General features: G+C 44.1%; 2 protein-coding genes across 8 annotated transcripts in view; both read left to right on the forward strand.

The window, feature by feature from the left end:
• The window catches only part of MFHAS1 (multifunctional ROCO family signaling regulator 1), a gene marked incomplete at its 3' end in the record, with an annotated part of 36455 nt that extends 30391 nt beyond the window's left edge, over positions 1 to 6064 (forward strand). Inside the window, exons 2-4 of one of the 5 annotated variants that reach the window (XR_014183966.1) lie at positions 335 to 461; positions 1906 to 3755; positions 3862 to 6064. Coding sequence is in view for 2 of the 5 variants with exons in the window: in XM_082051799.1 (XP_081907925.1) it covers positions 335 to 461; positions 1906 to 1909 (131 nt within the window). Of the gene's footprint in view, positions 1 to 334; positions 466 to 1905 lie in introns of those variants that run through there. The other 4 variants (XR_014183967.1, XR_014183968.1, XM_082051799.1 and 1 more) reach the window with 4 other exon arrangements.
• A 1203-nt stretch (positions 6065 to 7267) lies between these two features.
• Positions 7268 to 18502, forward strand: ERI1 (exoribonuclease 1). Of its 3 annotated transcripts, none has more exons than XM_082050514.1 (7): positions 7268 to 7419; positions 8280 to 8455; positions 10868 to 11078; positions 12415 to 12498; positions 13142 to 13251; positions 15286 to 15400; positions 16657 to 18502. In XM_082050514.1, exons 1-7 carry the CDS (start codon positions 7339 to 7341, stop codon positions 16897 to 16899), a joined length of 1020 nt encoding a protein of 339 aa, XP_081906640.1. In that variant the 5' UTR covers positions 7268 to 7338; the 3' UTR covers positions 16900 to 18502. The 3 variants fall into 3 exon arrangements, with proteins under 3 accessions (XP_081906640.1, XP_081906641.1, XP_081906642.1); XM_082050515.1 differs by lacking the exon at positions 7268 to 7419 and adding an exon at positions 7573 to 8037; XM_082050516.1 differs by lacking the exon at positions 7268 to 7419 and adding an exon at positions 7573 to 7793.
• Positions 18503 to 23879: the final 5377 nt, after the last annotated feature.

Genomic DNA, 23879 nt, shown 5'->3' on the forward strand with positions numbered 1-23879 from the left:
CCCATCTCATTAGACTCCATCTAGATGCTATGAATCCCTAAGGAGCTCGCAAGTTGGTGCGCAGTGATTCAACGCAGAAACAGGAAAGATGGCAGATGTTAACGTTTGTGTGGAACAGCATGTCTCCAAGCAGTAATCACCAGGACATTCACCATGGTTACACAGATGAGACCTGCTTGAGTTGCAGGACCAGTAAGCCCTCTTACAGTGCTCCTTTGCATCAGTCATGGACGTTTACCTGGTGAGGGGGAGGGGAAGGGCATGCTAAAAACAAAAATTGCAAAAACTGCCTGGGTGATGCTTAAATGTTTTCATTATTTTCCCTTATTCACAGGAGAACTGCTGAGTCAGCCAAGACCAGAGGGACTGACGGAGATCATCTGTCCCAAGAACGGCAGCGAGCGAGTTAATGTTGCCTTGGTTTACCCCCCTACTCCTACTGTGACCAGCCCTTGTTCCAAGTGAGACCTGAAAGCAGACCCCCATTCCCCTGTCAATAGGCACCAGAAAGCCTACATAAAACATGCACTTTCTAAGCATTTTTTCTGAAAGGTAGCAGCCCCACAGCCTGGGGACTGTCCTAATTATTTGTGGATATAGACAGCCCACTCAAAGGATAAGAGGTACAGAAAAATGGGTTGAGGTGTTCCATGAGCTATGTTGTGACAGGTGAAAGGCACACATAGTGGGCAGGACAGATCAGGAGATCAGCTTTAGGTAGGACAGGACCTCAGGTCCATGTCCACTCCCTGCTCCAAGCAGGGCCACCCTTGCAGCTGAGTTAGATTGCTTGAGACCTTGTATTAGGCAAGGGTTGATGACTGCCAAGGGTGGAGGATACCCCTCTGGACTCTAGAGGTACACTGTTCACCTGGGGCAGAACTTTTTTCCTTGTGTCCTGTCTGAGTCTCCCTTATTACAGTTTGGCTTTCATTGTCACACAGGTGGACTGCTGGCTTGTTTTCAACATGTTCTTCACCAGATCCCAAGGCAGTTGGACCCCAGGCTATGGCGGTACATGGGGTTGTCCCGTTCTAGGTGTAGGGCTATGTACTTATCCTTGTTGAATTTCACAGCACTGTTGTTGGCCCAACTTGGTGAGGTCCCTCTGGACAGGAGCTTTGCCCACCTGTGTATCAATAGCCCATATGTCCTCCATTCCACAGAGTGGGGATGTGCTTGGAAAACAGTGCTGTGTTGTAGTGGGAACAAATGTGGAACAGCACTCACAAAAACAGGCTTTTTGATGCATAGGTTTTCTTGCAGAACAGAAATGCAGCCACGGCCTGCTCTCCTTCGAGTGGCACAAGGGAATTTGGCAGGAACCTTAGAAGAGTGAGCCAAGTGTCTTGCTGGTGGCTGCTACTATGCTGCATGTGAATACATATGACTTTAACTTCAGTATCTGCAAGTAGCTTTGGATGCTGTTCTCTCTGTTCAGTACCGTCCCACCCCAAAATACGCTCATCCTGCTGAAGAATAGCTGTTGACCTGTGTGTGAAGGTGAAGTTGCCACCTGGGGGAGGAAACAAGGTAGCTGCCTTGATACTGAGCCACAGGTCACCGCTGTCTGTTCACTCTATCCTCCTGTATCTGTACTTGGCACAGCACATTTGTAACCCAAGACCGCAGTTTCTGTTTTACTATGCCGTCAGGCTGTGCCTGTGCACTTGTCCTCCTGCACTCCAGCCAGTTCCAAAATGTCTAACAACTGTGTCCCAGTTTCACAGTCACTTTGCTGGCAGGAAACTTGTGTTCTCAAAAAGGCCTGTGTTACTTTTAAAGACTTCACCCTTCCTATTTAGAAGCCTAGGGAAAAACGTGTGTCTTAGGTTATTCATCACAAGCACTATGAACCTTGCTGCTTGTGCTACATTACATTTTCTTTATCCTTTCCTCTTCCAGATAAGTCGTCCGTGCTGGTGCCAAAGGTTTTCCACCAGGCAGAACATGGCTGATGCTCTGCAGTGCTCCCGTCTCTCCAGCTGAGGAGTTGCATGCTGATGGGGATCGATGGGACTTTGGACTCTGAAATGCTGTGGGGTGGGGGCAGCTCCCAGGTGGGGGCCTCGTGGCTGGAGTGGATGCAGTCACCTGGAGATCAGGGACAACAACAAGGCATGAAGCAAAATGATTGCTGCAGATGGCAGAGCCACTGGCCAGAGGGAAGGCACTGGGGATAGGATTCTGTGGACGCATTGATCGCGTGTTGAAAACCCATTTGGATCTCATGATGAATGTAAAAATGTTCTTGGTACCATTTAATTCAGACCTGCTTGGAGGAAAGGCTCTTGAAATGAGCTGTAGCGGGATTCCCTGGATTTGTTCCTGGACAAGTGAGTTATGTGGCAGGTGGCCAAGGCTTCGGCAGGGAGGGGGTGAATGCTGTGAAGCCTTTAAAATTGCTCCACTACAAAACAGTTGGCTGTGTCCCACACAGCAGACTTGGGTGGTGGCAGCAGAGCTGGGAAGTGTTTCCTGCCTTGTGTGTTCACATACACTGTGCCATGAAGCAGTACGGATGTCTTGTAATCACACAGGAATGGAAGAAGGGCAGTCCCTGTGCCCCCGGCACTTGACATTTCTTCCTTATCGCTAGCCCCCAACAGCTCATTTTCTGCCATGCCTGGATGCTCTGGAGTTGCCGTTGTGGTATTCTCTGTGCATCGTGGCCACTAGAGCAGTAGAAATCTAGATCTGAGTCCTCCTCCTCCTAGCAAAGCCACCCAGGCATCATTGTGCAGAGATCTAGTGAAGCAGTGCATGCCTGTGTTGTACAAACTGGCCCTGATGCCCTTGGGCTGACTCTGGCAGCTGTGCTTCTTGGGCAGCTGTTCTCCCTGGGCCAGATGTGGTAAAGGGCACGCTGAGCACTGCCACAACAGTGCTGGTTTCTCTCCTGACTAGATGGTTTTTGAGGACTTCTGAGATGTCGCTGTCAGTTTGTGCCCTACAGCTGAGCCCTGATAACTGGGGTGTATGAGTCCTGCTCCATGCAAATATTTGATTTTGTGTAAACTGAATAGGAAGCAGGCATTTCCAGAGCCAGGATCCCTTCATCATATGCTGGTAGAGGTCTGAGAGGTAAGGGACTTAAAAGGTTTATGTTAATGTTCAACTATTAACCCTTCAGGCTGTGTTGGCAGACCTGGGATGGGTGATCCTGGTCAGCAGGCAGTCCCCACCAGGATGCAGGCTGGCCAGGCCTGCAGCCAGTGCAAGACAGTGACATGCATCCTGCTGGGACTTGCTGCTGTTCCATAGGTGCTGTTCCCCTGGCTTCTGGTCCTTCAAATACCATCCTTGTGTGCAGGGCTGCAAATATCCCCCTTGGCAGGAACTTAACACTGGGAAATGCAGGGCAGAACCCACTCTAGAGGGAGATTGTGGAGGCCAGGTAGAAGAAATCAAGCTATGGTGCCTCACCTCAGGGGGAAAGCTGCCAAATGAAATCTTGGCAGCTCAGTCAGCTGCACCTCTCTTCAGGATATCATTCCAGCTGGGGAGAGCTTGGGCTCAGATTTCATGTGTCGACCTGCCACCTGTGACAATGGGCATCTGAACCTTTCTTATGTCAGTGAGAAGCATTAATTGATTGTGCTTCTGTATCCCTACAGATGAATTGGGGACTAGAAATTGCCTGTGGTGGCTGGAGGGAATAGAAGGGAGGTGAGATTTTTGAGTGGTGTCAAGAATAGTGGCTGGGAAACTCCCTTGTGCTGAGTCTTGCTGCCCATGAGACATGAAGGGCCCAGGTATAGCCAAAATTTATGTTAGGGCATTCCCTACTGTCACCTCCCATGCTGGGTGGCATTCTGCTCTCTTTGCTGCTACTTACCTCTCTCTTTCCATTCTTCATAGGAAGAAACTAGCAATTTGTTGCTGTGACCATTGCGTGGAAACCACATTGTAACGAAACCACAAACTGGAATCCTTTTCTAGCCGGAGGCCTGTTTCCCAGTGCGCCCATCTGGTCTGGGATGCATGAGCATTGAAGGAGTGAGAGGACAGAGCAGACATCTTACAGCCTGCTTCTTGGGACCACAGCCCTCCTGCCGGGGCACACCACCACAGCGGGAGCACTGCATTACCTGGCCTGTGCAGGGACTCAGTCGGCTGCGTGCACTGAAGCCATAATGCCAGCAGTGTGGCAGTATGGAGATCAGTCTAGTTGGGTCTATTTAATGTGAAATGGTGAACACTCATCCGCCCACTGTTAAGTAACTGGTGTTAACTGTTTTCATCTGTGTTTTTTTTAATATGCAAAAGCTATTTAATTTTCTATGCAGTTCAAAAATGTCTCCCCTTTGCAACTGCCAGGTGGGAGATCTCTGCAGAAGAACCAAGCCAAGTGGCTGACAGTTCTTTTGATTTTGCTGTCACACTTTTTTAAGGATGTATCCTGGAGTCTTCTGCACACAGTGTCCCTTCAGTGAGCTCCTGCCTGTTAGACCCCACTTAACATCCCTGAGCCACAGGGATGAGAGCCCTGTATTTTTGTAGGATCTGTCCTCTTTCATGAGTCAGGCCACAAAGAAAGAGCTTGAAGGCAGTGCCCTAAGAGCAGAGATAACCAAGTTCAGAGCATGTATTACATTCTTGTTCTTGGCCCTGCTTGGAGAGTTACTGAACTGTTAGAAACGACTAAGGCCTATGTGGAGCACCCTGTACCCCTTACTGAAAGTGTTATGAAGAGGCTGGAAAGCACTGGGGCATCAATTGTTTCCCTGTGGAGCTAACAGTGAATTTAGCCCCTTTGGAATAGGAGGAGAATCTCCTAGTACTAGATGCCTGCTTCACTCGAGAGGACTGTGCTGGTTTTGCTTATTGGTTTGCAGACCTCTTGCTTGCTGACCAGTTGATTTCCTACTGAAACTGGTGCAGACAGGTTTGGAGGCAGAGCTGGCAAGTTGCTTTGCACTGCAGGACTTTTGGCACCTGGAACGTGTCCTGGAGTGTGTTGTGTTATTCTCCAAAGCAAAACCTGAGATTCAAATCTGCATCCGTCCAAATGAAACTCCCAGGATAGCAGCTTTGCCTTCTGCTGTGTCTGTATAACACATGAGAAATTGCATGTCCCTAAGCAGCACACAAATGTGTTGAGGTAGAGTGAGAGAGAGCGTGAAGGGTGATGCTGCACATCCAGCTCATCTTAGGACTTGCAGGGGTACTTGGAGGCCTCTGGCAACTGCAGAGGAGAGGGTCCTGGGATACCTCTGCTTTAATTGTGCTATAGGCAAAAAGATCAGAGAAATCAGGTCTGTTTCCAACCTGCCACAAGGCCAGGATGCATTTGACTAGTCTCTTTTTGTGGCAATACTGTTCTTTCGGCATTCTCTGCTCTGAGCTTGGGGGATTCAGCTTTAAAATTAAACAGAAATAGAGACCAGATTGGGATGTCACCTGCCTTGTGATCTCTCAAATCAGATGGAAGAGAGCAGGGGCTGCAGAAGTACAGGTCATCTCCCTTGCAGCTTCCCCCATGCTACAGTTCCACAGTGGCTGTGAAAACCACACAACAGTGCATTTGGGTGCTGCTTTCCCAGGAACCCAAGATGTGCTTGGCTGCACTGTAGCAATAGAGCTTACATGGGGTCTGTGTTCCCTTCCCCTTTGTACCTCTGAGGTGGTTAAAGTTTGCCAGAGCAGTAGGGTCTCCTCACTGAAGTTGTGTTAAAGGGAACTGCAAATAGCATTTAGGAGCTCACTAAGTGAGGCAAAAACCCACTGGCTAACTCCTGCAGAGCCAGATCCTGGAGCTCAGGTCCTCCCGTGCCCTTTGTGTGGGATCTTGGGCTGGCATCCTTGCAACAGCAGTGCGGGGAGGTGGAGACACTGCACTGCAGTAAGCACAAGAAGAGGCAAGCCAAGTGGGCCTCAGTGTAGCACTCATCACGCACTTCATGGCTCAGTTCATGGACTGTAATTGCAGATATTCATATAATCTACACCCCTGGGCAGGACTCTGCGCACACATACATGCATGCCCAGACATACACCACGCGCACACTCACCCACACATCCTTGCCAAAACAACTGAAAATAAAAGTGATCTCAATCTCAAGGAGAGGCCTGGCTGTTTGATTTGTTTCTCCTCTTCCAGTGCCTCCTTGGGCCCTAGCTCTGGAAGTATCTGTTCCACATTGTAGATGTGGGGTTTTCTGAATCCAGGTACCATGTTATTTGTTGTTTTGTAAGTCTCGTTTCCCTGCAAACCCTGCTCAAGTGCCACGTTGTTCAGAGGTGGGAGCCTTCTGCTTGCCAATGTGGGCATGAGCGGCAGCACCAGGAGGGTGAATTAAAAGTGAGTCCCTTTCCACGCAGTCTTGAGCAGCTGTGTGTGAGCCTGCTTCTGCCACCACTCTGCCCTGGAGGGGACAAGACAGCCCTCCATGGTAACCCCAAGAAACAGAGCAGTGCTGCACAAGGCAAGAGATGGCAGCATCTGCAGCAAGGTGATGGTGTGTGGGAGTGAGGAAGGAGGCACGACTGAGGGCCAGTGGCTGGGCCCCAACCACAACTGGGCAGATGTGGTGATATCAGCCTATTTAGGGGCTGGCAGATGTGGAGGTTGTCAGGCTGGTTGCCTCAGTCAAGTGGGTTCCACATATATGTTGGCTTCCATTGCTGAGGGACAGAAGGGAAATCTCCAAGGATGCACTTGGACTGTGCTCCAGGGCTGTGGGAAGCACCAGTGGAAAATTAACTGGTCCAGGATGGTCAGAGAGGCCTCCTCCCTTTGCCTTATCCTGGGTGAGAAGCCCCAGAGTGTTCCTATGTGTCTCATGCCAGCCACCGCACCCCACTGTTGACTGTGGATTAAGCGGTATGGGGAAGAGCGCATGAGGCCGTTTCCCTGGGCGAGGAGGGGATGTGGGCCAGCCAAACTGCTCTGGTGCCTGGGACACTGCCACCACACCCCACGGATGCCCCAAACCCCTGTTTAGGATGCCCTGTGCTGTCAGTGTCATGGGGAGAGGAACGTGGAAGCATAAACAAGGTGTCTGTCCAGTGCTTTTTTTTCCCGTAGCACGGCCAGAGCTTCCAGAAAGTTGCCGTGACCTCAAAACCAGGAGACTACTCTGCAAAAGCTCAGGAGGTACGTGAGGGGAGCACGAAGCCAGAGGTGCTGCCGCAGGGGAGCGGGACCCAGGGCTGCCGTGGTGCACCCGCCCACAACAGTCCCGGAGGGGGACGGCGGGAGCAGCGGTTTGTGTTTCAGGAAGCGCAGCGGCCCGGCGAAGGGGAAGAGGCGGCGGCCGGGCCGCCCCACCGCCCAGGGGCGGGCCCCGCGCTCTCCCCGCCCCGCTACGGGCCGCTGTCCCCGCCGCTGCTGCCATGGAGGAGCAGAAGGAGAACCGCCCGCAGGCTGCCCCCAGCGAGCCGCCGAGCTCACCCGTTCGCGCCGCCTGCCCGCCGGTGAGTGCGCCGGGGCAGCGAGGAGCGCCAGGCGGGCCGGCTGGTGCCGGGCGGGCGGTGCCGGCCGCGCCGGGCATGCGCCAGCGCCCCCGGCCCGCCGCTGCCGCCGCGCATGCGCTGAGGCCGCCCCGCGGCGCGCCTGTGGCGGCGGTGCTGCCTCCCGCTTTCCTCAGGCCTCGGCCCGGCCCTGGCGCTCCGTGTCTCCCGCGGCCAGGCCCGGGGGCTGCGGTACCGAGGGGCCGCCTGCGCTGCCGCGGGACCTTCCGCCTGCGTCCGAGGCCCAGGGGGGGCCGGGGGCTGTGGCGGAGGCGGCGGGGCTGGGGCAGGCCGGTCCCACCGTGTGCAAGGGCTGCGAATAACTGCCCGGAGTCAATGTGCCTTTAGTGTTTCTTCTTAATTTATTGCTTTGTTTATTTTACATAGCACTAGACATCTGTCTGTGTGTCTCTATCAGTTAGTGTAGATTCTGCTTAAATAAGTTATCGACAGAAATCTTGTAGTGCTGGTCACTCTGTTGCAAGCTCGTAGCAGAGAAGTAACTTTTTGCTGTAGGAACTGGGAGACGCGTTCAGGTTCTGTCTCCTCCAGCTACTCTTTGGCATGACTTCAGACGTGTTTGTTAGTATACATTTATTCTGTCAGTTGATTTTTATGGAAGTGAGATGGAAAATGGTCTTTCAGAGCAGGCTTCAGTGTCACTTTTCTTACTCGTCTATAAGCTAGTTCGCTCAGTCTGATCACCAGTGAAACGGTGTGATGCTTTACTGCATTTTGGTGCCAAAATGATGTGTAAATTTTGATGCTCTAGCTTTGTGTTTTGACTTCGTTAAATAACCTTTGGAATATCTCTTTTCTTCTAGGGCAGGCAGCATTGTAGGATCAGTGATCAAGAACCTAATGAGAAAAACTCAACCGCCAGTTCAAATGACTTCAGTGATCCAGTTTACAAAGAAATTGCTTTAGCTAATGGTTACATCAACAGAATGACCAGAGATGAGCTCAGAAGTAAACTTGCAGAGTTCAAGCTTGAAACCAGGTTAGGCTGGTTTGTAAATGTTTTAATTGTGTTTTGAGGGCAGTAGAGACATAAGGGATTATTATTTTAAAGTTTAAAAACACAACACTAAGTGAAAAGCAGACACGCCACCCAACGCCAGTTGTTTTATATGCAGCTTTTGTTTTAAGACTAGCGCATGTGATAGTGCTTGATGTGTTACCAGAAGTGTATGCTGCCTCAACTGGTAACACAGAGAAACAACAGAACATGTAACTTACTACTCAACATGTTTGTGGTCAAGGGAGAAAGACAGGTCTGAATTGCTGCAAAGGTTCTCAGGTGGTGTTGCAGACCTTCAGTGTATAGAAACTTGCTTCAGAACATACGTATTTTTACTTACTGTACCCAGTACAGATCTGATACAGGCTAGAACCTCTGGTGATAGGGCTCGGAATTTAGTTAATGCAGAGGACGGGAACCTTTATGGAGAGTTTGCTAATCTGAACAAATGAGATAGAGTATTGTGAATAAGTGAACATATAAACTGGATTTGTGCTCACTGAGGAGGAGAAAACGGCTAAGTATATAAGAGGGTGGTTCCTGCTCTGTTGGCAAGGACCTGCAAAACCCTTTGATATTGCTGTGGCCAGACTAATTTGAGATATTGAGAAGATGGTCAGCTGGGAAAAACAAAGTGTATTGTTTCTTTTGGCAGTAGTAATGCAGTAGTGGTGGTGATGGTGGGGAATTAGCAAGTGAGAAGCTACTGCTCTGGAGGAAGAGGGAATAAGAAAGGTCAGATGGAGTCTGAAAGGAAAAGTCTGGCTTTCTAGAGAAGAAGATGACTGTGGAGGAGACGCTGTTCAGAGGAGAAAAAAAAAAGGAATCAGAGATTAATTTTAACAATAAAAGAAAAACAGAATGGTGTGGGTGGGAAGTACAGACTGCCTCCTCCACCCTGTCTGTCTGCAGATGTTCTGGCTGTGGTTTTTTAAATTTTTTTTAAGTCCTTCTCGGTTAAATGAATTTGGCTCCTCAGGAGGAAAAAAATATTCTTACTTGATAGAATTATTAGCAAAACAAGTTGCATTTGTGCAACTATTCAGCAGTTATTCTGATTTAAAAAAAAAAAAAAGCAGAACTCAAATAGTAAATTATGTGTTTGTGGTTTCCTCCTAGGTTATTGAGTTTCTATCTGTTTTTTTTTTTAATTCAGCTGTAAATGCAGAAAAATTTAAACTTTTCAGTTAAACTAGATTTCTTTTGTCAATTAAATTGATCAAAATATGTCTTACATGTAAACAAATAGTGCGTCACCTCTAATGTAGTGAATTGAGCAGATTGCCACACACCATCCTTTCCCTTGGGGTAATTTTGATAGCAAATCATCTCCTTTTTCAACTTCTTTTATAGGTTTGATGAAGAAAAATGTCATTTTCCCTGCCATCAGTTCCCAGACTGTCTCAACTTTGAATGAACTAATTGAATTAAACTAGATTAATTGAATTTAATTAAACTAGATTAGTAAACCAGAGTGAAAAAGAGTTATCTGTGTTTGCAGAAGAGGCTGATGTTCTCAAATGCAGGTTTAGTAGTCTGATTCCACTTTTCTTTGTGGATAAGTTGTCTGCTTTTCTGATAACACCACTTGCTACAAGTTGCTCTTGCAGCTTCTGTGATTTCATTTGAAATGTGCAATTTTAAAGAGAACTTCCTTCGAAGAGTAAATTATCCTTGTTTATTCAGCTCCGGTTTGGTATGTGGCAGCTCTGGCAGTTGCATATTGTAATGTTTGTATCAACAAGATGCAGTAGGTAACTTTAATCACTTGCCGCTGTGAATTAATGTGCTAGCCACAAACCTCCTGAAAAGCTGGATCTTGACCAGGAAGTTTTTCTGACAACTGAAATCTTGAATACTTTATTTTAATTGAGTTAAGCTCAATTTTAAATTTAAATTGAGACAAACTTGGAATGTGGGCATTTTATCTGGATTCTCCATTATCTATGCCACTGATGCAAAAATAACCGTGGGCATCAGTTGCTTCAGGCAGAGGGCACAGGGGAATGGGGTGAAGCAGTTCTGCCTCCAGGGCCAGAGGTCATCCAGGAGCAACCTACAAAGACTTGGGCTTTGTGAAGGCTTCAGCTACTGAGTCTTGCAGAACTGAACGTGATTGCAGAGTGTCTCTGCACTGTGCTTCCCAGTCTGTCTTCAAACACTGGTATTATCTACATGTTTTAGTTGTCAGGGGTTATCACAGCGTCTGTACTATCCCAAATAATGGAGCATTAACTGTGTGATAAAGTTGAATTCAGGATTTGTAAGTGCTGATGTTCAAAGTGAGGTTAATAAATTATGAACTTCCAGATGTTAAATATAGCTTCAGTTCTACAATGGTGAAATAATTAAATGATAGTGAGATCTTTGTCACTTTCCTTATCTCTTTAGGGGAGTGAAAGACGTGCTGAGAAAGAGACTGAAAAACTATTGCAAGAAACAGAAGCTGATGCAGAAGGAACCCATTAATGGAGAGAGCTACTATGACTACATCTGTGTTGTTGACTTTGAAGCAACATGTGAAGAAGGAAACCCACCTGAATTTGTACATGAAATAATTGAGTTTCCTGTTGTCTTACTAAACACACGTACCCTAGAAATAGTAAGTGATCTAATTACTGTGTTGATATGCTGTTTTCCAGTGTAACTTTGCTTCAGAAGGCTTAGATTATGCTGAGCTTCATTTAAAATAGCATTTTTTTTAATTAAGACCTAGCTTCTGTGCCTCTTACATAGAAACAAAACTTTCTATTCTTAAAGCATCTGGAATAGATCATGGTTCCGCTCTTGACTCCCTCTACTGATATGAGGGACTTTCTCAGTCCTCCATACCCCCACACCACCTCTTCTGCAGCTTTAAGATCCACAAAGCTATTTTTAGAGCTCAAGGGATTCATCGTAAACAAGAATTAGAAAATTCTGTGGTCCTGTGTGAGGCAATCTAGAAGAGACTTATGCCAAGTTCTAGACAGTGGGTTTGAGTGAACTCTGCTTTTTGGTGGGCTAGACTATTTCCACAATGTACCCAACAGATTGACAGCTGTATAACCTGTTTTTAAACATATTTTGTAAGCATTTGGCAGCCTCAAGTGCTCTGTCCCAGTGCAGCTTTATTAGGAAAAACTCCTTGCTGTCTAACTGAAACTGAGTGACTCAGTGAAATGGAGGAAGTGCACACTCCTCTGACTAATGGTTCATTTATTAGGAACTTCTAAAGGGAGGAGGATTTCCAGTAGTCACTGTGATGCTGCATTGGATTGTGGCTGCATGTGTGACTAACTGCAGAAGAAGGATTGTGCAGATTACCAAGGTTGTTTTATTACCCTTAGAGTAGTAGGAAACTGTGTGGTTTTTTTCCTCTGTTCAAAACATTTTGTATAGGAGCAGGGATCTGAGGCTTTTTTTTTTCTTTGAAACTTGCACACAGTCTTCCCTCTTGTACTGCTTGGTTTCCCGGAGTGAGGTCAATGTTTATCTGTGATGGGCTGGCACACAGAGGTGTACAACTTGCATTCAGTCTCAGATATGCAACCAGTTGCCTGCCTTGCGTGATAGGTGAGTCTTTAGAGATGCCACCCCGAAAACATCAGGCTGTGCTCATGCCTCTCACTTTTCTTCCTTACTCATGCTCTTCTTTTCCCAAATCTTCCCCTTTATTGCAGTTGGTCCTTCTCCCCTCTTCTATCCACATCCCTGGTCTTTGGTGCCGACTGTCTGAGAGGAAGGACGTGTTCCTGTTGGAAAGCCAGCCAGCCATCCCATTGGGAATCTCATGATGGGCAGTCAGGAGGCTCATATTGGCTGGGGAGGTGCACACTCTTTTTTGCCTCCAGCAGGACAAGTAGCCACTGTTGCCTTTCAGCTGTTGGCAAGCCAAAGAAGGTGCCTTGCGGGCTACATAGTGTGCTGCTGCTGAGTGCCTGGTTCTCTTATTACAGGAGGATACCTTTCAGCAATACGTGAAGCCAGAAATTAATCCAAAACTTTCAAACTTCTGCATCAATCTGACGGGAATCACCCAGGTAATTTGTACTTCTATCTCTTCAGGAAAAGATACGGAAAAAAGAGACAGGGCATTGATGTTTTCAGACTGGTAATCCTTCATGGTAATTTTTCTGTAAGGCTTATTCTCTTAGTTATTGGCTTTTGCCCTCTCCCAGTCATGACGTAACTGATTTCACTGAGTTGGTCATCTAGGTGTTTGTAAGGAGCTGTAAGGAAGAGCATTCACTTTGTAATGCATGTGTAGAAACTTAATCTTTAGCAGAGGAAAGCACCTCTTAAATTGCATTGGTTCCTCTTCTAAGATTTTTATTCTAAGGGATTTAGAGTCTTACGATGGCAATAGCTTGCGATCAAGTGACTTGAGCAGGAGGAGCCTTGGGCAACAAGCTCTTAGGTTTTAATCGAAGTTCAACAGCTGACTAACCTTGTTATCTTATAGATACCATTGGTGCTTTTGTGGTATTTTTTTTTAGTTTATAAAACTCTGTCCAGTTGTCTGCTTGCTTTAATGTGTAATCTACTTTCTAAAGATGTTTGTGAAGCCAACTTAGCAAATGAGTGACATAGTAAATACCTATATACAATGTTATTCTTACACTTTGTGCTGTTTTATTTTTTTTCTGAAAAAGTGTTCCTTGCCTTTTTTTTTCGTTCTTTTAGGAAGTTGTTGATAAAGCTGATACATTTCCTCAAGTTCTGCAGAATGTCATAGAGTGGATGAGACAGCGGGAACTGGGAACAAAGTATACCTATTCCATGTTGACAGATGGGTATGTCCTTATGTAAGCTTCAGCACAATCTAAAACTGCAAAACTGTTTAATCTTTGTGAGAGTATTGTTAAAGGTGGATCATGACACTGCCGTTTTGCCATTTTATTATAATTTTAGGTTCTGGGAATACCAGAAAAGCTGAACTAAGCAGTTTGAAATGAAGCTTAAATCCATTAGATGGCACTGTTTCTTTCCTTGCTTTCTGTGTGCACCTAAATGATGCTGAATAGACTTTTTATTCTTTGTTGTTGTTGTAATTCTCTGTTTATGTCTAGTTTTTAAGTACATAATACTTGAAAATAACATTGTGCAATTTCAGCTCTAAGCAACTCCCATGGTCTCCTGAGTCTGAGGTTTGAGAGATTGGTGGTGGTTGTGTTGTAGCCTCTGTGTGTTATTGTTACTGTTAATACATCCTGCGTATTTTGCCAGAAAGCAATAATGGATTATGCTGTTTATCGAATGAGGAGAACTGGGTGGCACAGAAAGCTCTCTGCTTGGGCTCGGAGGACTGTAGCTCTGGTGGGTCCCAGCTCTGACAAGCTTTCTGTGTGAGGCATTGACTGGTCCTCGAACTGCTGCCTGAACGTGCTCTGTCACAAGGTCTGCGTGGAAAATCGAGTCCCCTAATGACTGCAAAGTGAACAGTTTTTGAGATTTAGATATGTCTGTGATCCAACATTGTTCTTACGATTTTATCCGTACTGAGGTGAAGGATGCATGTTCCTGTTGCTAAGCCTGTTGTTTGCCTGGACTAAGTCTTCTTCTGTGCTGGACTAAAAAGGCAATTATGTGCCACTCTGTTACAATGGCTGTGTGACAAAACAGGAGTTTATAAAAAAGGAGCATAGGGGATCTTAGTATGACTTCCTGACACTTCTGTCAAGTAAAACACAGATAAATATTCTAGTCTGTAATATGAGTGGTTTGGAAAATAATGTGTCATAGGAGATGGATACATTAAAAAAAGCTTTTTTTAAACTAATCCAACTTACAAAGTGGGAGATTTTTTTTGGCCACGAGACTTTTTTCTCAAAATACCTGAAGATTCAGACTGTGACTTTGAATCATAGGTCTTTTCTGGTGAAGAACCCTTATCATTGAAATGTAGTTGTGTCCAGTGTGAACAGTGAAGCTGTTTAAAACCTGCCACACAAGACTCGATGTGTATGGTTTAGATCTGTGTACACCTTAAAAAAAATAAAGAGTTAAATAATTCCAGCTTTAATTAATATAAGGAACTGTGGCAAATACTGCTATTTGACTAATTTTTTAGCTATGATTAGGTTTCTGTCTTTGGAAGCAACAGTAAATTAAAAAAAGAAAGTGCTAAAGCGAAACTACTGCAAGACTGGTTATAATATTCAGCCTAGAATGTGCCTGGAATTCCATTCCACAGGAATCCCCTCAGTGAAATTCCTCAAAGAAAATAGGGGCAGTGACCAATCTCTGTCATATAGGTGAGATTGGGTAGGTAGCTCCAAGAGAGGCGGAAAAAAGGCTTTGTTTTAGCTTGAAGCTTACAGACTTGTTGGAGTGGTTCCCTTCAGGAAGGCTGCTAGAAATGCAAGGATTATAGTTTCATCTTCTTTCCATAAAGGTCTGATTCTCCTGAAACTAAGTGCAGTCTTGTTTTAGTAACCTATGTTAAGTGCAGAGATGCATGCATACCCAAGTAATCAGGAAAATGTAAGGTTTCACCTGCTTCCCCAAGGGCTGTGTAAACGTCTAGTTTATTGGCAGTTTTTGGAGTAGATGTAGGTGGAGAAGTTGGCATGCTCTTTTGTGTTTTACCCATCCTGTACCTGAAACCATCCTAGTGAAAATCTTGTTCATGCCGTTATTTGTTTTCCCCATGATTAACAAACTCATATTAAAAATTTCTTTACCATTACTATAGTAAAATAGCTTTTCCTAAACTGTTTTCCTTCTACTGACCACCAAAGAAAATACAGTTTTTTGTGCTACAGCTGTGCAATATGTACACACAGGACATCTGAGTTATGTTTTACTAATGTTTTTGACTTTTTAAGGTCTTGGGATATGAGTAAATTTTTGAACATCCAGTGCCGTATTAGCCGTATCAAATACCCTTCTTTTGCCAAAAAGTGGATCAATATTCGCAAATCATACGGGAACTTCTATAAGGTTTGTACAGACTGTTGTTTCTCTTTCAGGAAATTTGTTTTAGAAGTCTGGCATGTCCTGTTGTGCTTGTTATCTTTACTTGTGTAGCATAAAATTATAGTACTTAAACTAGTTGCCTGGGGCCTGATTTTCAAATGTACCTCATGCCAAGATCTCACTTTACTAATTGAAGATCACGTAATCTACTGCATTTTGATTTTAATCTTGTTTTTAAGAATCAGTAGATGCTCCATGAAGGATTATCTAAAAATGTCATACCGGTGTTCTTAGATCAAGTTTGTCTTGAAGTAGTTCAGCTGAAAAGACCCAGTATTGATTTTTTTTTTTCAATTATTTTTTCCTGGTTTTGTGTAATACACTTCAAAATTAATTTGGACCACTACCCTCAGGTATCTACACTTCTGACAATGTAGTAGGGACAAAGGAAGATTAGGAAATATCTACAGTGAAATGAAATTGGCAAGAGAAAAGTGGTACCAAGTTCATTGCTGGACCTTATTCCTGCTTTCTTTCATTGTCAGATTACCATAAAATGGGTTATCGGAGATTCTAGCGAATCCCTAGTCAGTCTACACAAAACCATTTGTTTGAATGTGATTTCAGCATAGCTGATAATCTTGTCTTGAAGAGCGTTTTCATACTAAATGTAACCTCTTTTTTCTTTGACCTTTCCAAAGCACGTATGTATATTTAGTTGTCAATCAAGAGAGGACTTGGGGCTTTTGCTGGTGTAGCACTTTGCATGGGTTAAGGTTCCTTGTCTGTTCGTGCTATATGTGTTGCTGTTCTGTTCCTGTGGTGCTTGAAAGCATTCAGAAGGTTGATGTTGGTGAGAACTGGGAGCCTGGTGTTTCTTTAATTGCTTAGTATTTAAAAGGAGAACCAAAATCAGATTCCCTCTGCAATGCCACTTTGGGTGGTAATTCCTTTTCTGTAAGGCTTGTTAAATGTAACTAGGCCATGGCTTCCACTGTTGCCAGCTCTGGCACATCTTGAGCTGGTGCAGGTAATGGTGAGAGGCTCTTGAGATTATCCTAAGTCTAGACAAGCCCTTGCTGACTATGTCTTCTCTGTAAAAATGAGAGTGCCTGTCTCATCGAGGTGCTTTGAAGTTAAATTGTTAGTAATCTGACAAAAAGCAACATGAAAGTACCATGTGACTTAAGTAGACTTAAAAATCTGCATATGTTTCTGCTGCACTGTTAAAGACTTGGTACAGAACCAAATTCTTCAATGTGGTTCACTTTCTCCATCAGGTTCCTAGGAACCAGACCAAGCTGACGATCATGCTTGAACAGTTGGGTATGAATTATGACGGGAGACCTCACAGTGGACTTGATGACTCTAAAAACATAGCACGGATAGCTATACGGATGCTGCAGGATGGCTGCGAGCTGCGGGTGAACGAGCAAATGCATGCTGGACAGCTGATGACAGTCTCCTCTGCAGCCCCCTTAGAGGGAGCCCCTGCTCCACAGATGCCCCGCTACAGAAACTAGTAGTTCAGGGTTGTTCTGCCTTAGGAACTCTTCTCAGATATCTGCTAAAGACTGTTAAGAGCTTATTAAACAGCCACATCAGCCAACCTGTCTGCAGTGCAGAATCCATAAGCACCTTAACTAATCGTCTCTGTTGAAATAAAGAGGAGTGTGGAAGCTCTTTGCCCTTTGAAGCCTGTCTTACAGCTTTTTTTTTTTATACTGATTATTGTTTGTTGTTTTTGTTGTTGTTTGCAATGTTTCTAGGAGTAAGGTTGATGTGCAGAATCCAGGCAAAGTGTTAAGCTTTTAAGAACATGTAATTTAAACACATACAAAGATGGACTCAGCCTGCGTGCTGCTGTTCCACCCCAGCTTGTGGATGGTGTTTATTCACTATGCTCTACTCTGATGATATCTAGCATCTGATTATTCATTGCACACAAATAAGACATTGCTGGAAGAACTGAAATAGCAAGTGGTCAGGCTGGCCTTTCCTGATAAGGCACTCTTCTAAGGGTTCCTGCTGGTAATTATTTTTTTTTTACGAAGTCTAGAAGAAATGGAAGCATGTTTATCAGTTCTAAAGCAGTAGAGAAGCAGTATTGTTTGGTTGTGGTGGGATTTTTTATGGTTTTGATTTGTCTGGATTTTTTTGTGGGTTTGTTTTGTTTGTTTGCTTGTTTTCCTCTAAGGGATAATTTGTCTGCTTCCATATCAAATGGAAGAGCTGTGTATTGAGTACAAATTCATTTGAGAACAAATTCCACTAATGCAGTATGATAGTAGGTTTTTTTAACCATATCTAGAAGGTTCTTCAGATTTTCACTTTGAGGATCATATCTCATATTCTTCCACTTCATTTGGTGTCACTTTGAGACACTGTCAGACATTTGGTCTTAATGAGTGAAGTAAAAGTTCAAAACATGTCAGATCATCAAAATTTTGTGCTATGCGGTTGTTACATAAAACAAAAGAAACAGCTTCTAGTTCATAGTTAAATATGTGCTCGACTATTTCGGGTACCTTATTCTACCTCTGCCACTGTGAAGTTATGCCTTTATCTCAAAATCTAACACTGGAAGATTAATATAATTTTATTAGTAAAGGCCATATCTAATTATTAACAACAACTTCTGCTTTCTTCCTAGGCCCTAGATACTCAAAAGTGTTGATTTGCTTTGTCTCCATGGGCTGTTATGAAGTAAAACATTTATGTGATCAGCTTTACATTAGAATGGCTTGTTCTGAAAAGTGGAATGACATTTTTTGGTTGCTGTTAGGAAAAAAAAAAGGTAGTTTGCTATCCCTGTGTCCTAATTTATTCATTCTTTCTGCCGCTTACCTTCAGGAAACAAAATAACCAGTTCATAATAAAGCTTTGTTAAGAACATTTACTGCTTGGTTAATAAAACGCTTCCACGCTCTTCTGACTGTTAAATTGCATCAATGGAAATGTGAAAACCTTAAATTCATGTAAGAGAGAGAAGTATTGGTTAATTCTCAGTTGCTTCACATGTAGGAAGGAAGCAGTTTTCTTCTCAGAGTCACAGATTTGTACAGTCACAACTGCTTGAGAACTATGTTCATTTTTTCCTGAAAGTAAATACTTGTTCTACTTACACAGTTTTGTTGGACTTTACAGTTTCCTTTCTTTCTTAGTAATACTTGATGTATTTTCAGAAGGCTAAAATCCAAATATCTGATGTGCTTACTCTGAAAGCACAATTTATCTGTCCATATTTTGTACAAATGGTTAATTATATTTTGTTTTCACTGTAGCAGCCACAGTATCCTCTTTTCTGAAGAAACATGGTAATTTACTTTTTTTTCTTTTTTTTTGTCTCCGAGTGCAGGGTTCTATTATAAAATTTGAATCTAGCTCGGCAGATCTCCCCTTGGGATGCTGGCAGTATCATAGACTCTGTCACTAGTCTTTTATTTACAGGTCTGTAACCAACCTCACAGTCCAATGAAAAACTTTATTTGTTACAGGTTATACTACAGGTTTCATAAGTGAAGAGCTGTTGTAATTTTACATCATTTATTTTAAGTACAGACTTGTTTATTTTTGTTAACTTCAAAAAGTATTTTAAGATGAGGGTTAAATATTCATAATTGTTTTGGTTTACTACTTGAGCAGGTTTTTTTTTTTTTTACCAGTGAGTTGCAGAAATCAGTAGAATCATTCCAGATACTATTTTATCTAAGTTGCATTAATGTCAAACAGTAAGCTGTGATTGTTTTCACAGAATGTTTGATTCTGTGATTGAGATAAAGTGAATTTTATCAATATTTGTTGGTTTACTTGAAATGTAAACAAATTTATTAAAATAAGTTGATATTTATTAACATGTCAGGTACTGAATTCACTCTATAAAGCATGGGATGACTTAAGTGGTCTTGGTCTCGGTGTGGCCCGTGATTAATCTTCTCTGATGGACTAGCAATGCTGCCATGGCTAGGTGTCCTAAATCTCATGGATGTGACTAGTTCATAGTGCTTGGTAAAGGGATAAATTTTTCTGGATGCTTTCAAACTAAAGAGGAAAGCCATATTTGAGGGGAAAAAAAAATACGTAGCATGGTGATTTTAGTAGTGACTCGTGTTCAGCCAAACCATGCTTTTTCAGGTTGATCTTGCTTTTTCATCCAGCGCAGCTTGCTGAGTGCATCTCTGCTGTCATGATTTTTTATTATTAGGGGAGTCATCCCGTGCTGGAAAAATACATTGACATCTATGTAAGAAACTATCTCCTTTTTATGCAGGAAAAAGAACACGCAGGCATTATCCTCCTAACAGAGTGAGAGGCCTTGTCTTCTTGTTGTTGGGGGATTTTTGTTTGGGTTTTTTATTTCACAGTTCAGGAGATGTACTTGAGCAATTCTACCACTGCTGCAGACAGCCTTTGTAAAACACTAGTGAACTTTAAACGAAGGACTTGCAGACACATTTCAACATAGCACTTTCAAGTAGATTTCTTAATAAGTATTTATATGAATGTGAGAGGGATTCTCAGAATCTTAGGGTTGTGTTAGAGAGGAAAAAAGGTTTCTCAGGTAGGTGAGAGAGCAATGACCTCTGTCTCGATGAGCAAATGTCGCTAGCTGCATGGGGAAGAAGAGGTCACAACAGTTTGTAGCCTCCCATCGACTTCCTACTGAGGTATGGCTACAGGGAAAAGTCTCAGCAGGACGGTTGTCCATAGAAACTGCTCCTGTCCCTGCTGGCCTTATAATAAGGTAATTTAATAATTTAGTTTAACAAGGTAGTTGTTGTTTCCGTATTTTGTTGGAAAGTAGCATTGTGATTAGGAGGGGGCTGTTCCCAGCCATGGAAATAAGTAAAAAACTTCACCTTGAGCTGAGGTTCTCATGTCCTTGGAGAGCTCTTGGTGCTTCGCTGCTCTTTGACCTTGCAGAAGCAGTGTTTATTTCACCACAGCTTCACTAAAGGACGCTTCTCTCACCCTACAATTCCCAAGGCTGTTTTTAAGTCCTCCCTTTCCACTTTTCTCCCATTAGTGAACTTCCGTCTCCCCCGGAAAGAAGCTTGTGCTAGTTAAGATCTTTGTATGCTCTCCTTTAACTGGGGGTGGAACAAAACCAAACAAACGAAAAAGCCCTTTAAAAAGAAATTGAAAGTCTCAGCTGTAGAGGTTAGGTGTCAAGAGATGCAGTTACTGACTGGAGGCATTTGAAAGGGGCTAAGGGCATCAAACATCATTCTGTTGAAACCAGGGTCATTCTATTATTACCCTCATCTCAAGGACTTCATATTTGACAGCCACATGACCGCATACCAGGATTCCCCTAATGGTGATACATGAAGTAGCAAGGTGGTGGTCAGTCCATGCTTCTGCTCTCCATTGTATTGAGCTGTGGCCTAGCTGAACAGCCACAGTAGGAGCAGGATACCACTCCATTTTAGAAGAACTTCCTGCTCATCTGATGGAGAACAAGGTGCTGATCTCCAAGTACGGATGCAGACAAGGCTTTGGAGGATGAGAAGTCTCTTCTCTCTTGGGTTCCTTCTAGGTTGCTGTTTGTGCATTCACAAGCTCCAAGCTGGCTTTTGCCATCTTTAAATTGGAGAACTTTGTGTTGTGGGAGGAAAGCCTGAAGTAGCTTCAGGGATGTGTTCCTTAAATTAAAGGAGTGTCCCTGCTTTGCACCAAGTGGCTTCACATGGAGGAAAGGCTTTTTCAAATGAGTGACAAGAGCCTTGGACACCTCTTTATGGCAGAGGTGACCCCTAGGTATGTTCTGATTCAGGATGTGATTACATGGCTCGGGCAGCTGTCTCCTCTGGCTGCTCCATTCAGGGGTGCCCCACGAGTAGTACCATGCCCCGCTTCTGCGGTCTTAACTCCGTGTAATAGTGATTGCACGTTACTGTAAATCTTGTGACACTGCTTGCAGATGTATAGTGGGTTGTTTGGGTTTTTTTTTTTGGCCTATTTTACTGGCTAATTAATTGCTAATCGGGGGAGGGGGGTGGGGGGTTGCCATTTGAAGTGCATGGTACAAGTGATAAAACATTGGTAAAGTACTACAGGTGATTCTGACCTCCTTTGTTTGTGTCCCGTTTCTCACTATGTTGATTTTTGAAGAGCACACGTAGCCAAGTGCACCTCTGTGAGCCAGAGATGTCCCAATAGGCTGGAGTTGCTTAATTGTGCTTGTGCTCAGCTTTGGGTTGGGGAGCAGGTCCTGGCTGCAGGCTGGTCCTGGAGCCTGACACACCTTCCAGCTGCATGCTCAGCAAAACACCACACTTGGCCATTGCTTATTTTTACTTATGACTGCCATCAGTGTGATTGAGAGGTCTTCTTGCTGTGTTCCATTCTTTAATAATAATTCATAGTTTGAATTGATAAGAAGTTGAATATTTGTTCTCTGAGCAGCATGAAGGCACCTTATATGTAATTTAGAGACAGATACAGCAGCCACATATATTGAGACTCAGTGTCCCACTTTCTCACCTGAAAACATTTGAACTTTGTGATTAATTTTCTGTAGATATAGACTAAGATGATGGAGACCTAAACAGGAGGGAGGAGTGTCATGTTATTAGCTAATCCACGCAGGATAGGCCAGGTGTGTGCTTACACCTGTCTGTATAGTCTTGAGTGTTTAATAGTTTATGAACTTTGAGAACAGGCTCTTTCGGACACCTAACCGTATTACAGAGCATATGACTGGCTTCTGCACCAAGCCTGGCTGTATTTAAGCACAATTTTGGGGCTAGCATGGTCATATATTGCTGTTTTCCACAAAGAGAGGGAAGATGGAGCCAACTCCCCGACCTTATGTTAGTGACAGCTCTGCTCCAAATGGGAGGCTGGACAAGAGACCTCGCCACCTCCTTGCCAAACAGCACAGCTCTGGTTCTGTGAAAACCAGTCAAAGGGAAAAACAAGCTGTAGGTTATCCAGTAGTCTTAATCTGCTGCTGGAATGCCTTAGTTAACTGTGAATTTTCCATGCATTTTTGGCCAGAAACAGGGCCTTCAGACCAGCTTTACTCTTCAGAGGACTCTCATTATTGACAGAGAGCTGTTCTTCCCTATCAGCACAGTGTCCTGTGATGTGTTAGTTGGAAAGTTAAGCCATGTCCTGCTGAAAGTAATATCCATAGAGCAGGTCACCACACTTGGCAGTCTGCCCTAAACAGGCAGCCCTGGAGACCAGGGGCATGGATGGATTTGAGCTGAGAAGCCTGGGTGGGGCATGGCTGCAAAAGAAATGTGGTATCCTTTGGCTGTCGTCAGAGGGAATTGTTGTGGTGCCTGCAAAGCCTGTTGGCGTCCTGCAGATATTTGGGAGAAGTTTCCTTCAGCTGTGCTGGTGCCATGTTTCCCCCTGTTAATCTGCAGAGCCACACAGGCATGCTTCTTTTTCCGACCCTTCCCAAAATCTTCAAATTTGCTGGTTCTGGGGCTGGCTTCTCTGGAATTTACTGGCTTGCTCCTTGTTCTTGCTTGTTTTGCTTATGTGAAATAGTCCTTCCCTGACCCTGCTTGTGCTGATTTTCTAACAAGCCATGTCTGGAAGCAGCTGTACTCTATGCTGTAATCTTGTCTGTGCTGCTAGCCTAACTCTTATGAACAGGTCTTACAGAAACTTTATCAGATCAGGGACTGCTGCTTTGTTAGGAGCTTGAATGCTACAGTCATTTGACAGACAGAAACTGTAGGGAGTACAGTGTAATTAAATGGAGAATCTCTCAGCTTCCTTCACAAGTCATGGCAAAAACCTTGTGGCAAATTCTCATGGTTTAATGGTGCTTTCGTTCACGCTTGCTTTCACATGCACATCTCTGGGGCTGCTGCCACCATTAGAGAGACCAATCGTGGCAAGGACAGGATCATTTTGAAACTGAATGCCAGTTAAGTTAGATGTGTGCTGGGTATTCATTTCTACACTAGAGCTGCATTATAAGTGTAGTATCATGTGGAGGAGGTAGAGTGTTGCTTCACTGGACTCAGAAAGTAAGCCTGTCCAAATGCCTTAGATTTTTCTGACAAATTGTCATTAGCCTTCAAGCATGAAAAACTATTGTTCTTGTGTTGGCCTTGAAAGAAGCAAATAATGTTTTTAAACTTTTTTAAAAAATTAAAAGTTTGTATTTGAGGCATTGAGGAGATGAAGAGATCTACATATGGTTTCAGGAGAACTGGGAAAGTGGAAGCACTTTAGAAGAAAAAGAGTGGTGCAGAGAAGGTGTTTTTATGCTGTCAAGCACAGGAGCATTTGATGAACAGAATGTTCGGAGCAAGGCATTCTCGTCATAGTTATTTTGCATGTAGCATTGTGTAGCTGTGTAACACTTTGGAGTGTGGCACCACAGAGCTCTGGAGGACCTTGATCAGCCTTGCTGGCTGTTTTTGTGGAGCAACCCCAACAGTGGTGCAGCTTTTAGCACAGAGCAAGATACCAGGCTGAGGTGGTGGCAGCTTCATAGAGGAAATCAATTGTATTGCAAACACTACGCCTCAAA

This window comes from Streptopelia decaocto, assembly GCF_964273445.1.
Source record: "Streptopelia decaocto genome assembly, chromosome: 4".
NCBI lineage: Eukaryota > Metazoa > Chordata > Aves > Columbiformes > Columbidae > Streptopelia > Streptopelia decaocto.

What these genes read in the sequence shown, in the direction of transcription:
- ERI1 (XM_082050514.1), top strand. Translation starts at nt 7,339, where the DNA reads ATGGAGGAGCAGAAGGAGAACCGCCCGCAGGCTGCCCCCAGCGAGCCG. An exon ending in TTCGCGCCGCCTGCCCGCCG is followed by an intron (nt 7,420 to 8,279) that starts GTGAGTGCGCCG and finishes CTTTTCTTCTAG; the next exon opens with GGCAGGCAGCATTGTAGGAT. An exon ending in GAGTTCAAGCTTGAAACCAG is followed by an intron (nt 8,456 to 10,867) that starts GTTAGGCTGGTT and finishes TTATCTCTTTAG; the next exon opens with GGGAGTGAAAGACGTGCTGA.